Source organism: Electrona antarctica (genome assembly GCF_951216825.1).
Source record: "Electrona antarctica genome assembly, chromosome: 12".
NCBI lineage: Eukaryota > Metazoa > Chordata > Actinopteri > Myctophiformes > Myctophidae > Electrona > Electrona antarctica.
The window spans coordinates 49,323,497-49,338,653 of NC_136793.1; the positions used below are offsets into that span (position 1 = coordinate 49,323,497).

At 40.1% G+C, this 15,157-nt stretch overlaps 1 protein-coding gene across 1 annotated transcript; it reads left to right on the top strand.

Annotated features, from left to right (window-relative positions):
* Positions 1 to 224: 224 nt before the first annotated feature.
* Positions 225 to 7,975, top strand: rchy1 (ring finger and CHY zinc finger domain containing 1). Its single transcript, XM_079516305.1, has 9 exons — positions 225 to 374; positions 1,643 to 1,762; positions 2,191 to 2,306; positions 3,074 to 3,152; positions 3,266 to 3,310; positions 3,405 to 3,463; positions 3,841 to 3,870; positions 4,856 to 4,976; positions 6,288 to 7,975. The coding sequence occupies exons 1-9, from the start codon at positions 324 to 326 to the stop codon at positions 6,669 to 6,671; spliced, it is 1,005 nt and encodes a 334-aa protein (XP_079372431.1). The 5' UTR covers positions 225 to 323; the 3' UTR covers positions 6,672 to 7,975.
* The last annotated feature ends 7,182 nt before the right edge of the window (positions 7,976 to 15,157 follow it).

Consider the following 15,157-nt stretch of genomic DNA (forward strand, 5'->3'; position numbering starts at 1 on the left):
TAAAATGTATACTGCAAGTACCAAAAGTAAATGTAGGCCTACTCATTGTGCAGAATGTCCCATTTCAAAAATGTATAGAAATCTTTTGAAAATAGCAGCTCGAACGGCTGGCACGCGCGTGTGGTCAGGTGCAAATGGATAGCACCGTGATGATATTTGTCCCTTTGTGTTCGCCGTCAAAAGATGACGTTTTTCTCGGCTGGTCTGTGATTGGCTGATGGGGGGGAAAACAACAGTAGCCTGCCAGCCTTCTTCCACCATTGACCTCGATGGAATGGGAATGTGGTGAATTTCGTGGGAATCCTGCTGGGACATAAACAACGATGGCTTCACCTCCTGGATGTGAACACTACGTGCGCAGTTGTTTATTAAAAGTGAGTTTATTTCGTGGGATTATTATGTCACTTTTGTTGAATGTGAAAATGTTGTAAGCGAAGTGTAGTGGTGGGTGCTACTATCCATGGAACAATTCCACACATGGGACACAGTGTGCAGAGTATACTGATACTACAGTCAACATTTAGACCAATTGTTTTCTTAACATTGTGTGACGTGTTGTGAGCTTCTAAATGAGATATTTTCTAATAAACTAAAAATAAAATGAAACAAATTGTTTTGGGGGGGCCATGCTGCTGTGCATCTCCGGACTGAGTCCACGTTAACCATGACTGAGTATATATTGGCAACAGTCAGTGTTGCCAAACTTGCCAAGTCTACGAAAAAGACTTTGCAAGTGCAACACACTGTGACGATGGGACACGTGATCACATATATAATATGGCTAGGTGTGTGTGTGTGTGTGTGTGTTATGGGGGGAATAGGAGGGGCAGAGGGAGGCAGGTACTGTTGAAAGCCTTGTAATGGAATAATACACAGTGGCCTCGGGCATACAGCCACCGTAACTGCTCTGCCTGGTATTCCTAAACGTAACCTCAGTAAACTATGCTTAGAAGGTTAAACCTAACCTTATTTCTAACATTAACCTCGGTGCCAAAACCTAACCCTATTCCACAGTGAGAACAGGTAAAAGTATTCTTAACCCTAAACTTATTTCTAACCTTATTCTCAGTAAAAAATAAATAAAATACAAGAACCGCGGTCACCTGTTTTAAGGTGTACACAATACACATACAGTACCACACGCTAGGTTGCAGAACTATACATCTTACGATCAGGACATGAATAAACAAATTACTACATGCAAATGCAATTAAAACAATAAACAAGATGAACAAATCTAATTTGTATCATGAAAGAAAACGTAATATAGGTTGCTGTTGTGTCGTATATTTAAAACTCGTTTAATTGTTGAAAGTTTGGTTTCCGGACGTTGATGGCTAACCATCCTCTCAGATCCTTTACTTTAGCCACACCTGAACCAAGAAAAAATATATAAGGTCCGCGGCGCACTGGATGATGCTCCAAAACCTAAAAAGGTTTTATTTGAATGGTTACTACACCATGGACGTGAGGTTTCAAGCTTCTCGGCTCTTCATCAGACACCTAAACCTAACCATCAGTAACCTAATGCTTAAACATGACCATTTTAAGATTATACCAGAATCATGTGTATGACACGGTTCTGCTACTACCTATACAACTCTCATGTCTCAGCTTTTAATTTTTTTCTCCCCGGCTATAGGCACCCTGCTGTGGTAAACTGTATGTCTGCAGACTGTGCCACGATGCAGAAGAGAATCATCAAATGGACCGCTTCCGCGTCAAAGAGGTGGAGTGCACAGGGTGTCAAACATTGCAGCAGGTATAATAGATCTTCTTTCAGCTCAGGACAGTGTTTTACACTCTGGTGCCTGCACTAGTGCACTCGGCTAACCAATGCCAGCACAGTCTTCATGGTAGAGAAGATATTGAGTATGCTGTTCTGAATTGAGATTGACATTTTTGTTGAATACTCGAGGTAACTCGACGCCGCACTGTGCAATTATCAAATAGTACATCATAGAGGACAGACCTCACCTAAATCTTAAAATTAAAGCTGACAATTAATTAATTTGCCAATATATTTGGAATGTGGAGAACGGATGTCACTGTTATAAGAAATGGCATAAGAATCAGATTGATCAGATTTCTCTCTCCCTTCCTTCATTATCTTCTTCATGTCATTGCTACGTAGCTTCAAGCTGTGCATGTGCAACAACAACCTCTATTAATCTGTATTATTTCCTCTAGGCGCAGCAGACATGCCAGCAGTGTGATGTACAGTTTGGGGAGTATTACTGTGATATCTGCCACTTGTTTGACAAAGACAAGAAACAGTACCACTGTCAACCCTGTGGAATCTGTAGGTGAGCAGTACATCCATCTACTTGTATTAACCCATTCAGGACGGGGACCCCTTCTGGGGTTCTGTACAGTATTCAAAAATCACAAAAATGTTATGCTAGCAGCATATAAACATTTGAAGTTTTTCAGAAAACTTGAGTCACTATCAGGATTTAGAAGGCATTTTTAGAATCGCCCTCAGTACTAAATTAGTTCAACAAGGGCTGTTGGCTTTCAAAGTTCACCAGTTGACTATATCAGACATAATATATATATTATTATATTATATTATATTTGTATAATAGAAATGAGTCCCCAATACAATAACTGCCTGCCATGTTGCTCATTGTGGTCACACACTTACCAGCATTCCACCTCCAACATTGTGCTTCCGTCATATTTTCATGAGCGCATTTCTAAACTTTTGCATAACTTAAAGGGATATTTCACTTTCAATGTGAATGTTTGAAAGTGAAATATCCCTTTTAATTGTATATGTAATGTATATATTTATTTACAGTTACATCTAGTGTTACACCAACCCTCCTCTAAAAGCAGCTTTCAAAATATTCCTCAAACAGGATTTAGTATTTACAGCATTTTTAGAATCTGCCTCAGGTCTAAAATGAACATGAACAAACCTGTTAAACACAAGACTTTAAAACATGATTTTCATTGGATCGGATCCTTAGGTGGGCTTCCAATGTACATGTGTAATGTATACTGTTTTGTATTGCTGAACAAAAATGACCTACTGTATGAAGTAACACTCGGCTTTGACATAATGCAGGATTGGGCCACGGGAGAAGTATTTCCACTGTGAAAAGTGTAATCTGTGTTTAGCCAGTGATCTGCGTGGAAACCACAAGGTGATTGATAATCCTTCCTTACCACTTTGTGACATACCAAAACAATGTTATTCTTTACGAACAAATGACCTCTCTGCTTTATTACATCATGCACTTTTTTAATTTTATTTTAGTGTGTTGAAAATGTGTCAAGACAGAACTGCCCTGTATGTATGGAGGTAAGAAATTCACCATGGTGAGTATTTATGAGATGCCTCCAGGTTTTGGGTAGGTACGTTATTTGTAATCATTATTATTTTCTTCACAATGCAGGACATTCACACTTCCAGAATCGGAGCCCATGTTCTTCCATGTGGCCACCTTCTGCATAAGTAAGACATGATATTTATCATAATCATTATTATATATTCTTATGCATTTTAAGCCACGTGGACATAGTTTAGTATCGCATCAAGTTAACATGTACCGTTTAGTGAGGACATTGATTCAGAGTGCATTGAGTACTGTACATTTTTCTGCCTGAGATGTACCAGTGGAAACAGAACCTATAACTCTGACACTGCTGCTGACAGATTTAGGGGTTCACAAGGACGGGTTATAAAAGGAATGGATCTTGCTCTAAATGAGTGTTGTGTTGTATCAGTCTCGATTTAATTCCTTATCCTTTAGTCTAAGTATTTACAATATATAACACAAGTGACCAGTTCATATTTTTGACCGACCTTTCTTTTTTTCCCTTCCTCTTCAGGACATGTTTTGATGACATGCTCAGAACTGGGTATGTTTCATAACTCCTTTTCATCACGTTATTTGAATGATTCAAATTATTAATAAATAATAATCCTGTTCAAAACCAAATATCACTGGGCAATAGTCTGCATTGCCAGACTACTAACCAACACAAAGAAATGTGATCATAGTACACCCATCCTAGCTGCACTCCACTGGTTACCGGTTAGTTTTAGAATAGATTTTAAGATTTTACTGATGACTTTTAAAGCCAGGCAGGGACTGGCTCCTAGCTATATCAAAGCCCTGCTGCCGCCCCGTTGAACCAGGGGCAGGGCGCTGCCTTAGATCCTCGGGCATGGCCCTCCTGAAAGGCCACCCGTCTCGCCTGGTTACACGTGGAAATCGGGCTTTCGCAGTCCGGGCACCCAGGCTGTGGAATGCCCTACCCGTGGATCTGAGGCTGGCAAAATCAGTGTCGTCTTTTAAATCACTTCTAAAAACCTACTTGTATTTTAAAGCCTTTTCTTAGTGGCTTCTGCCGTTATGTTATGTTTTTAATTGTTCATTCCATGTTAATTCTTTGCTACCCATTGATTTTATGTATTTATTTGTGTATTGTTTTAATATGTATTATTGGCTGCCTGTAAAGCACTTTGTAACTTTGTTTAACGCATTTAGACCTGAGGACGCATCTGTGTCATATTATAGCTTTTAACCCATTTTGGGCGGGAACCCCTTTTGGTGTTTTAACTAAGCATTATGTTATACTTTAGCTATTGAAAAATAGCAGATCTACAAGCTCATAGCGCGCCACCGAGTGGCGCGCTATGAACTTGTAGGTCTGCTATTTTTGAAAAATCGTAAAAATGCGGCACAAATCTTTGAATATATATTCTTTCAGAGCGAACGTTTTTTTTATTTCGACGTCAGGCCTGAATGGGATAAATAAACTCATTATCATTATCTTTGTGTGATATGCATCCTGGCTAAACCAAAATGACATAACTAAACTACTGCTTGTTTTGGTACAGTGCATATCGCTGCCCTCTGTGCATGCATTCTGCCTTGAGCATGGAGAGCCAATGGAGGGAGATAGACAAAGAGATCGCTCAGTCACCCATGCCTACTGAATACCAGGATGCTACTGTCAAGGTAGGGAATAGGGCTGAGAAATAAAGGAAAATATATCTGAATTCAAGTCTATTTTTTATATATCAACAAATGTACACAAAGTAAATCAGGTTTTAATTGACTGAAATCTATGCGTCTATTTAACCACGTAACCCTGTGTCACACTTAATCGTGCAATGGTCAAGTACAAAAAGCATAATCATATAGCTTGCTGCTTAGCAGAAATGGACATGGGGGGGAAAGAAAGTTTTAAAATATATTTTCGTGATTGGAAATTACGAACATGACCTCGATGACAGTTAAACCTTTTTTTTGTTACCATTTGATGCAAGGCTGTTCTTTTCAAAGAGACTGAATGAATCATGTTCATGCATTTCAAATGCAATGGACTGTGATGCAGGTGTGATTGATTTATGGTCCTCGAGCGATTTCTTTCCCCAATTCTTGCTATGATTTCTTTTTTTAAATGAATCATGGTCACAGTGAAAATGTATCATGGTCACAGTGAAAATGTATCATGGTCACAGTGAAAATGTATGTTGTAATGTAATAACTACGCTGGATATGTTTTTGTAATATGCATGATCACAGATGTTTAAAAAGACAGGTGCCATTAAAAACACTGAATTATTTTGCTGATTCAATATAAACTTCAAATCTAAAATGCAATTGCCTATCTACAAATCCAATAACCTAAAACACAAGTCTGAAATCCACTATGAGTCTTAGTCTTAGTATGAGATTAGGGATTTCTTGTATCTCAGTTTGGCATGTACGTTTAATCTCATTTTGGCATGTACGTTTAATCTCATTTTGGCATGTACGTTTAATCTCAATACTTTTGAGCAATGGGGTGGGGGATCTGTGTGTAGACCTACACTCCAGTGCATACTGTTGGAGGTCCGGTTCTGTGTGGTCTGGGGACCCCCAGGAGTCCTTGAGGACCACACTTACAAGAACACAGTTCAAACAGTTAAAAAACATTTAGAAACTAGAGATTTGTGCAAAAGACAGTTGGACTATCTTGCTCTTCTATTGTTTGTCTTGGACCTTGGTCCCAAGTTTCCTGAAGGTGGGATACCGGTTTCCTGTTTGTCTGTTTTCCTATAGATTCATTTGATTAGCTCCGCAGCAGATGTGAACGGGAAGCACACATAAAGGTGCTATTTATGTTTCCTGTTCAAATCTGCTGCCAAGCCAATCAAACGAAGCTATGGGACACTGAACCTTCTGGAAACCTTGCACTACAGTTATGCTCTGAGGCAATTAGCATTTTGGACACAGGCTATGGGACTATTATATGTAATCCATTATTACACTCTCTTGCCGCAGATAATATGCAACGACTGCCAGGCTCACTGCACGGTGCCTTTCCATGTTCTGGGCATGAAATGTGGTGGCTGTGGCTCCTACAACACAGCCCAGGATGGAGGTCTTATCCAGCAGCCCCCTCCCATCCAGCAGATCCAGGAGAATGAGCCAGAAGCGGACACGGAGAACGAAGCTGAGGCGGACACCGAGAATGAACCTGAGGCGGACACAGAGAATGAACCTGAGGCGGACACAGAGAATGAACCAGAGGCGGACACAGAGAATGAACCAGAGGCGGACACAGAGAATGAACCTGAGGCGGACACAGAGAATGAACCTGAGGCGGACACGGGGTCTGAGGCAGAAACGGACACCGAACCAGAACAGCAACATCAAGTTCAGTGACGCTCTGAAACACCAGGTGCCCCCCACCCATAGTTACCCATGTTAAGATTACCCCCCCCACACACACACACACGACAACTTCAATGCTAAACCTCATAGTGAAATATGCTATATTTATTTACATTAAAAGTTTTTAGTCGTGTCTTACAGTGAGTGTTGCGGCTGTTCTACAATGAAGACCCCAGTTAACATTTTGAACTTCGATAACCTCAGACCCAATCGTCATTCAAATTTCTGTTGCTTATAAACACAACCTTTTATTTGTATGAGACATAATGTGCTATATGGTCATTAAAGAACATTCTCTCAAACCTTCGCCATCGGTCTGTGCAACTACAGCGGATGTCTGCCTCCCTCCCCTCCCACCACTTTATTTTAGCAGTCATGTGAATTTTCAAATCAAATTAGTTGAAGCATATCTAGCTTGCTTCTTAGCAGAAATTATATTTTAAAATATCTTTTTGTAAACAAATGGACAGATGACTGCTTCCGCCCATGGCTTTTAGGAGGCAAGGTTACAGACTGTATTGCATTCTAAGATTGTGGAATAGTTGTCTGGCTTGGGAGACTGTTAAAAAGATATACGTAGTGGAGGCTCTATTTTATACTTGAGTTGGCCTAGGTATCCAACGGGCAAAATCCTAGTAGTATAAAATGTATACTACATTTAATGTGAACACAGTCGCACACTCCATCATTATGGTAGCATGCTAAACTTTGGGAAGTGAACCTGTGTGAACAGAGCCAACTGGTACTCTTGAAACAAACTGACCTTTATAGTAGCCCGTTATTACATTTCAAATGCTTTAGTTTGCTGAAACAGACGGCTTGAACCATTAATGCAATGTTTACCATGGCTGCCTGGCTGCTACTGGCTTGGCTCCTTGTCAAAAGCCTGCTGATACAGCAGCTGTATCTGACCTTTGAGTCCGATACAGATACCTTTGAGTCAGATGTTGAAATGTGTTGGTCTGTGAAACTCGGGTATAGGGCCATACAATTGTTTTATCCTATATTAATGTATATTTTATAATTGCATTAGCTACAAAATGGATTGAGTACCGGTAGTTATTTTGAACTCATGCAAGTGTTGAATGTGTTTCAAAATAATAGTGTAGTCTACAGACAGTGTAGATTGCCAGAGCAAGTCCTGTTTTGTATTCCCGACGTCTGCCGTCAGTAATTCAGTCCTCCGCTGTATTCCCGTGGAATGGATGAGAGAAAGCACTTAATTTCACAATGATAATGAATGATGGAAGTTGCTATTGAAGTACCATGAACTCAAATAAACTCTTGCAATGAAACATTGATTTCTATGGTATTCTTTATTAAATACACTTAAAGAGATGGCACCAGTATGACTTATGTACATCACATTTTCATTTTTCATCATCACTCTACTGACCAATACATTTGGTTCTTGTAGTTGAGGTGTTGTTGCTTAGTGCAAGAATTCCATACAGATCATCTCCAGGGCTTTGCTCAGACTGCAGGCAAATCTGATTTGTTTCTCAAATCTGATCTTTAGGACTGACTCCACACCGTTATTTGCAAGTGATGTCTGATTTGTGCATTCAGACGTCGTTATCTGTGGTAACAATGCAACATCACAGGCATGAGTAATGCTTAACTTATACTTGAGGAGCTCACAGTGACTCATTGTGAGCTTGTAGATCTTCTTTTATTTGTATTATTTATTTATTCTAATTTTTCGACATGAGAAACAAATCTGATTCCAATCAGAATAAGCCAAAAATCAGATTTGGGCTGCCAGTCTGTTCACAGCCTAGGAGGTTGTTGAGAATCACTGTGTCCCCTCAACACTTTATCACGCTGCTAGTGAAAATGTGAAAGTAACAAAAACACATATTTGCCCTCATGTTAGTAATTTTCTTTGACATTGGGTGCTATTATAATAAAGCATCCAAAGGCAAAACAATTGTAGCACCATAAACTGCTATAGAACAATAACATGGTCCAAAGTGCACCTGTAATTAAAACTAGAACTAACTACACCCAGATGACACTGCTATATAAAAATAAGACCCGTTGATAAATCATACAGTAGTACTAAATGATTATGTGACGGCCCAAAAAAATACACATCGTGTCATTTTAATGGCTTATGCCACAACCGTTAAACATCTCCCCGAGGTGGACTAGACTCGGGTGTCGACGTGAACTGGATGGTAAAACAAACGGGAAAACCGTTGGGCACTACTTGTGTGGCTATGGGCATGAGCTGGGCGGTAACGGCAGACATGGGCGGCAGTGTCTGGTAGACGACTGGAGATGAGGGAGTCCCCTGCGGGTTTGGGGCGAGGATGATTGGCAGTGGTTCCACCGCGGTGCCGGCGACATCTAAAGCATGTTCAGGCTCTGGAAGAACAGCGTTTTGTGAACCGTCCATACCAGGCAAAGCGTGCTCTACTATGGAATTGTCCGTGATAGGGGAGGCTGGTGCAATACTCAAGTCCAGCGATGGGTCAATGTCCGTAGAGATCTGTGGGTCCTCGACAGCGACGACAACATCTGGCAGGGCCGATGCAGCAAGATCGGGCTCTGCAGAGGGGATGTGATTGCCTGGGGTTGCAGTCTCCAACATGACAATGGGTGCTAATGTCACCAGTGCCGGCTGTGCAGTCATCTGTGGTGGCTCCTCCTGCACCGGCTCCTCCAGCACCGGTTCCTGCGGTGCCAGCTCCAGCACCGGCTCCTCCTGCGGTGGTGGTTCCAGCGCCGACTCCTCCTGTGCTGGCTCCTCCTCCGCTAGCTCCTCCTCTGCAGCCTCCTCAGGAGCGCCTGCCTCTTCCGATACTTCTGATGAATCGGCCTCAGTCTCGTCTGATGAATCCCCAACCCCATTCAGGCACACCTGTTTAAAACAAATGAATGGTATGATGATAGGAAAGCACTTCACCCATTTTATACTAAATGCTCATTATTACTCTGTGACTGTTTTGACAGGCCAATAGAATCTACAGCGATTCTCTTTCTGGAAAGCTAGCATGCTGAAATAGAAGCATCAAAACGATTATAATAATCTTGTTTGAAATGACTAAACCTGACCACAGATGGTCACTGGTCATTGGTAGGCAGCAGGTTTCTGAATTGTTCAACCCACCTACGAGCATTATTGAGGACCAATTATATGAAAGTTGAATGAGTGAACAGTGAAGTTCTTTAAATCTGACAAAGATCATACATATTATATAGACTGGATTTGGAATAATGATCTGAAGGTAGCCCCAGGCATTCTTAATGTTTGGAAATCATCTCTTCATCTTGCACACATTTTTACAGCTTAATTGTGTCACTAGGAGTAGGAACAGCCTGATTGTAGGGATGTTGAGGCACTTACAGGTGCGGACAGTGCAGTTGCAATGAGGAAAGCGCAAAGTATGATCCTGAGAATATCCATCGTCTTCTCTGCGTTTGCTGAAAGAATAAAATTACAGTTGAAATTATCCCAGAAACGCAAGACACAGTTGAACTGTTTTCTCAAGCTCATCTTAAGAGTTCTGTTCTGAAATACAAGACAAAGATTAGTAAACAAACCAATTCAACTTACAACCATCTTGAAACTTTTACTCAGATGCTTCTTGTCATCTAACACTTTCAACCAAAATAGATATAGTATATAGGTTACAAATTAAATGTTCTCCAAGCACATAGTCCTACCTTGATAGCCCAAGTACCTCCTTAGTCCGTTCCCCTCGTCAACACAAAGAAGGGTATGTTCAAGTAAGATCCTATTGGCACCTTCTCAACAAAAAGATGGTAGATGCTATTCATTTGTTTCGAGGCTTGAATGAACGATAAGACATTTGACTCGGTCCATCTCTTTATATACCAGTAGAGATGTGTGGGCACATGCAAAATGTCAATGATAATTCATTGGCTGGTTCCCTTCCCTGTAGTAATATTATACACTTAACTCCGAACTAGACTTTACTAGTTAGGCTAAATTGATGAATACCCCAGACACACTGAAATGAGAGACTGCTGATGAGAGACAATTGACAAACGAACCAGAAATGCAGTCAACGGCGGTAAACATGTTTTTGTGGTTTGATGTAAACAATGGAAAGAGGAACCGGGTTTAGACTCTTTAAGTGCCTGTTATCATACCGAGCCCTGTAGTGTAGTCGTCATACTGACAACCGGGATGACAAAGCATTTTGAGGAAGTCTGTGCTTCTTTGCAGAGATTAGAGATCACACAGTTCATTATTTTCCTTGATTTCATTATCCCCCCCCAAAAACAAATATATATATATAAAGTATATTTGCACGTCATCAACTTATGTCCAGTAGCCAGTTTTATATGAAAATAAATATCTCGTCAAAGGTGCAAAAGTGGTGACAGTAGTGTTCAGGACAGAGTTTGTCTTGAAAATATTGTAACATTTTCAATTGATAAATTCTGTTCCTAGTAAGAGTCCGAAATTTACTTGAGTAAAAGTACAAAAGTCTGTACATTCAAGTGACAAAAGTAAAAGTACTTGTGTCGAATGCCCCATTTTACAATTTGTATAAAAAGATAAAAAGAGGTCCAAGGCACTCCGTTCCAGTCAGGTAAAAAAATCTTTATAACGGCATGGCAAAGATAAAAAAAAAGACCAACGCGTTTCGGCTACAAGCCTTCGTCAGGGTCCCATTACAATTTGAATATTTTGAAACGAGCAGATCTACAAGCTCACAATGTGTCAAATCGACGCATTGTGAGCTTGTAGACCGGCCATTTTCATTTTTCAAATGGCTGAAATGTATATGTAGTGCTTAATGTATGTTTTGTAATAATCTAAATCTACAAAGTAACCAGTAACTAAAGTTTTCAAATAATTGTAGTCGAGTAAAAGTACAATATTTGGATCCGAGATGTGGTGTAGACAATATTGGAAATTGGAGTACAAATATCTCAAAATAAAAAGTACTTCAGTACTTGAGTATGTACTTAGTTACTTTCCACCACTGTAAAACTGCAACCCATACATTTACTAGTAATGTACTTTAAGAATTATTTTTGAATATCTGTACTTTACAGAGTATTGTATTTTTCTATAACTTCACCCCAATACAATTTAAAGACAAATATTGCACTTTTGACAGACTACATTTCTAGGGAAAAGTACATATGAATTAACCACTTGGGACATGTCATTTTATTTGTAAAGCACATTTCAACAGGGCAATTCAGTGTGCTTAACACACTTATACAATTACATTAGGATGCAATAAACAAGTAAAAATACCATACAATTACAATGCAGAAGAGAAAGAAAACTTTACTGAATATTTCAAATAGTGAAAATAGCCGATCTGCATGCGTTGTGAGCATGCAGATCTGTAGATGTAGATCTTGGTATTCATTTCAGAAATATTCTGGAAAATGTTTTTTTTTTTTTGGTGGGGAAAATGTCAAATTTCAATACAGAAATTTATTGATATTGTACTTTGTAATTTGTACTCAAGTAGTATACGCATTTTGACTAAGTACTGGTCAAGGAAGATATTGTGAGCTTCAGGCAGTAGAACTGGACACCAGGGTGGGATGACAACCTCCAAACACTGCAGATGAGCTAGTTCTATTGCATTAACCCATTACAAATTGCCGACCCCCATCTACAGGGACCCCCAGAAGAAAAGACTTGTTAAAAATGTTGGCTTTAAAACAAAGTGTATATATATTCAAAGATTTGAAAAAAGAGAGCTTGAATAATAGCCTAATTATAAAATGACAGATGCTTCCCCAGTTTTAATGGGTTAATAAATATACTACATATTATATAATTTTTATAAGCTTTAATTTGTCATGCGCAAAAAAAATGAAAAAGCTCTCAATCCTTTGGTTTGAGAAGATCAGAAGCAACAAGCGCCATGACAATAATATACTGTAGACTAGACTGTACATGTTTCTGCATACCTAGTACAATTTATAACCACTTTAAACATGGCATCTCTCTTTTGGGCAAGTCATAGGTGGGGGGGGGGGACAAAACAGTTAAATAGCCGATCTACAGGCTTGCTTTTAGATCAGCTATTTTCTCCATTTATTGTACGACAAGAAATTATACATAGGGCTACATTACAGACTACAGTAACACGTTTCTTCCTAACCTGTAGTAGAAGCCGGTTTGAGACCATTTCTCTACTGAGGTGATGAACAACTAGGGACATCTACAGTCGTCTTCTATTCCAGTGGTTCTTAAGATGTGGTCCGGGACCCCCAGTCCCCACTTGAATTTTGAGGGGTCCCAGATGACAGTGAAGTGACAATTTAAGAACTTTTAAGAGCTTTTTAAACAAAAAAGAAAATTCCATTATTGGATTCAAAGTAAACAAACCATACTATAAAACTGGCCAAACATTTGCCTCATTGTCAAAGAGTCAAAGAATGAAAATAGCTGATCTACAAGCGAACAGAGTCAAACTACATTCCAAGAGCTCATCAGGGTGGGGGTTCCCAGTTCAAATATGATTTTGGGAGGGTCACAGCCGGAAAAGGACAAGAACAACTGTGAATCTATCCCACCCTACAAACACAACCTACTCTCCTCCCTCAGGAACACGAACCAAGACCCCTGGCAGGACGACCATGGATCCATCATCAATGGACTCATGCTGGTTCCCTCCTCCAGACCTGATACTGGGGCCAGATGTTTCCTCATTACCTGAGGTGATGCCAGTGTTAGCCACTTCATTTGGATACACAAAGAAGGGCACTTCAGATTGTCCCCGAGTGTTCCCCCCTCCTCCTCCTCCCACTGCGTCTTGGTCTTCTTCATTAGGAAACACAAAAACTGAGTGGCCAGAATAGTCGCTCCCTGCTCGGCCACGTGCGTTGGAGGGAAGCTGGAATACTCGTGTCTCCTTACCAGAGATGCTTGGGAAAATGAAAATGGGCGCGGCAGCGGGTTGTTGATCGCATTTTCTCTCTTGCGGGCCCGGGTCGATTGTTGGGTTATTGGTTCTCTGAGGTTTTGGAGGCCCTGTAATGACTGGAATGTAGAAGGTAGGCGTGAACCAGTAGTGGTTGTAGTTGTAGTACACCTGGTTAAACAAAAAAAGCTTAAATGAAATCCAATACAATTTAAATATTGAAATGGCAAATGAGAAATTCATCTTTATTCAACATTGATCTGAATGAAATTGAACCGTTACTTACTGGAGTGAGAATGCGTCGTACTGGAAAACTGATGGATACTTCAGTGCAGAACAACAAAACAAAAGCGGCCCTCAATGCCATCTTTCTGTAGAAGAAAAATGTGTTTGTTGTATACCGTTTATACAACTGAACGGGTAAACATGTAAAACATTGAAATGTCATACAGTAGCAGTAGTTGATCAAGTTCTAGTGAAAAGGTAGCTACATATTTTTAAATGTTATTGTAGCAGCACTGCAAGTGCAAGGTATCAATACTCACAAGACCTGTTGAGGTAGAAGAAATGAACATACCCTAAGCAGAAGACCATCATGCTCCGACTCAGTATACACTGCGAGGGTACGGTTGAGCGGCTGCTTTATCAGAGATTTCAGTTTGATTAAAATGCGGCAAAGAACTGGTCCACAACTGAAATAAACAAAGTCATAAAATCTGGGACCTATTATACCATTAGACTGAGGTGAGTTGGTTGAGACACACCCAAGAAAAGGATCCTTGTCCACAGGAATGCTTGTGAACAAGAACTAGTCTACTCAAAGATGTGAATGATTAAGCAGACGTGATATATCAAGAGCTAGTTTCTAAAAGTGAACATCTTAACCACACTTTAACATTATTTATTTTTTTAATCGCTTATCGTTTAAAAAAAATACAATTCTTTGGTGGAAATGAAGTAGCCATGTACATGTTAACAAGTCCTTCACCTTTCCCCTCTCCAGTCCCCAATCCCACTGGTGATCTACCAGCCCTCCCTGCATAGCATTCTCTTCCTGTTGGTGCATGGCTGGCAGATACAACCAGGGTCCAACCAATCTGAGAACCCATAGGAACAGCAGCGCCGCCAGTCAAGTGTCTCGAGAGACTAGGGTCCAACTGGTCATCATCCTGAGCAGGTAATACTGTATCTTGGAACGGTTCCAGAAGCCAGGCATCTCCAAATTGGGGTCATGGCTACACGTTATATTGTTTCACATTTCAGAACTCCACATCTTTTTTACACTTTACTAGTTCTGTACTCCACTACATCTCAGAGGCAAATATTGTACTTTTACTCTATTGTTTTGTAGATTTAAATTACAAAACAAATTGTGAGCTTGTAGATCTGCCATTTTAAAGTAACAAAAATAAAGGACTCTTTCCACTGATTATAACAATTCAATCATGTGCATCTTGGGATTCATGTGGCCAGTATGGTCAGTCATCTGATGAATATATGATGTATGACTCAAATTTGGGCAAGGTTTCATAGGATGTGGTTGTCAAGATGGTTAAGGTGTGTACCACCACATACTTAGGTTCTGATGCCTGACAGCGAGTCCGG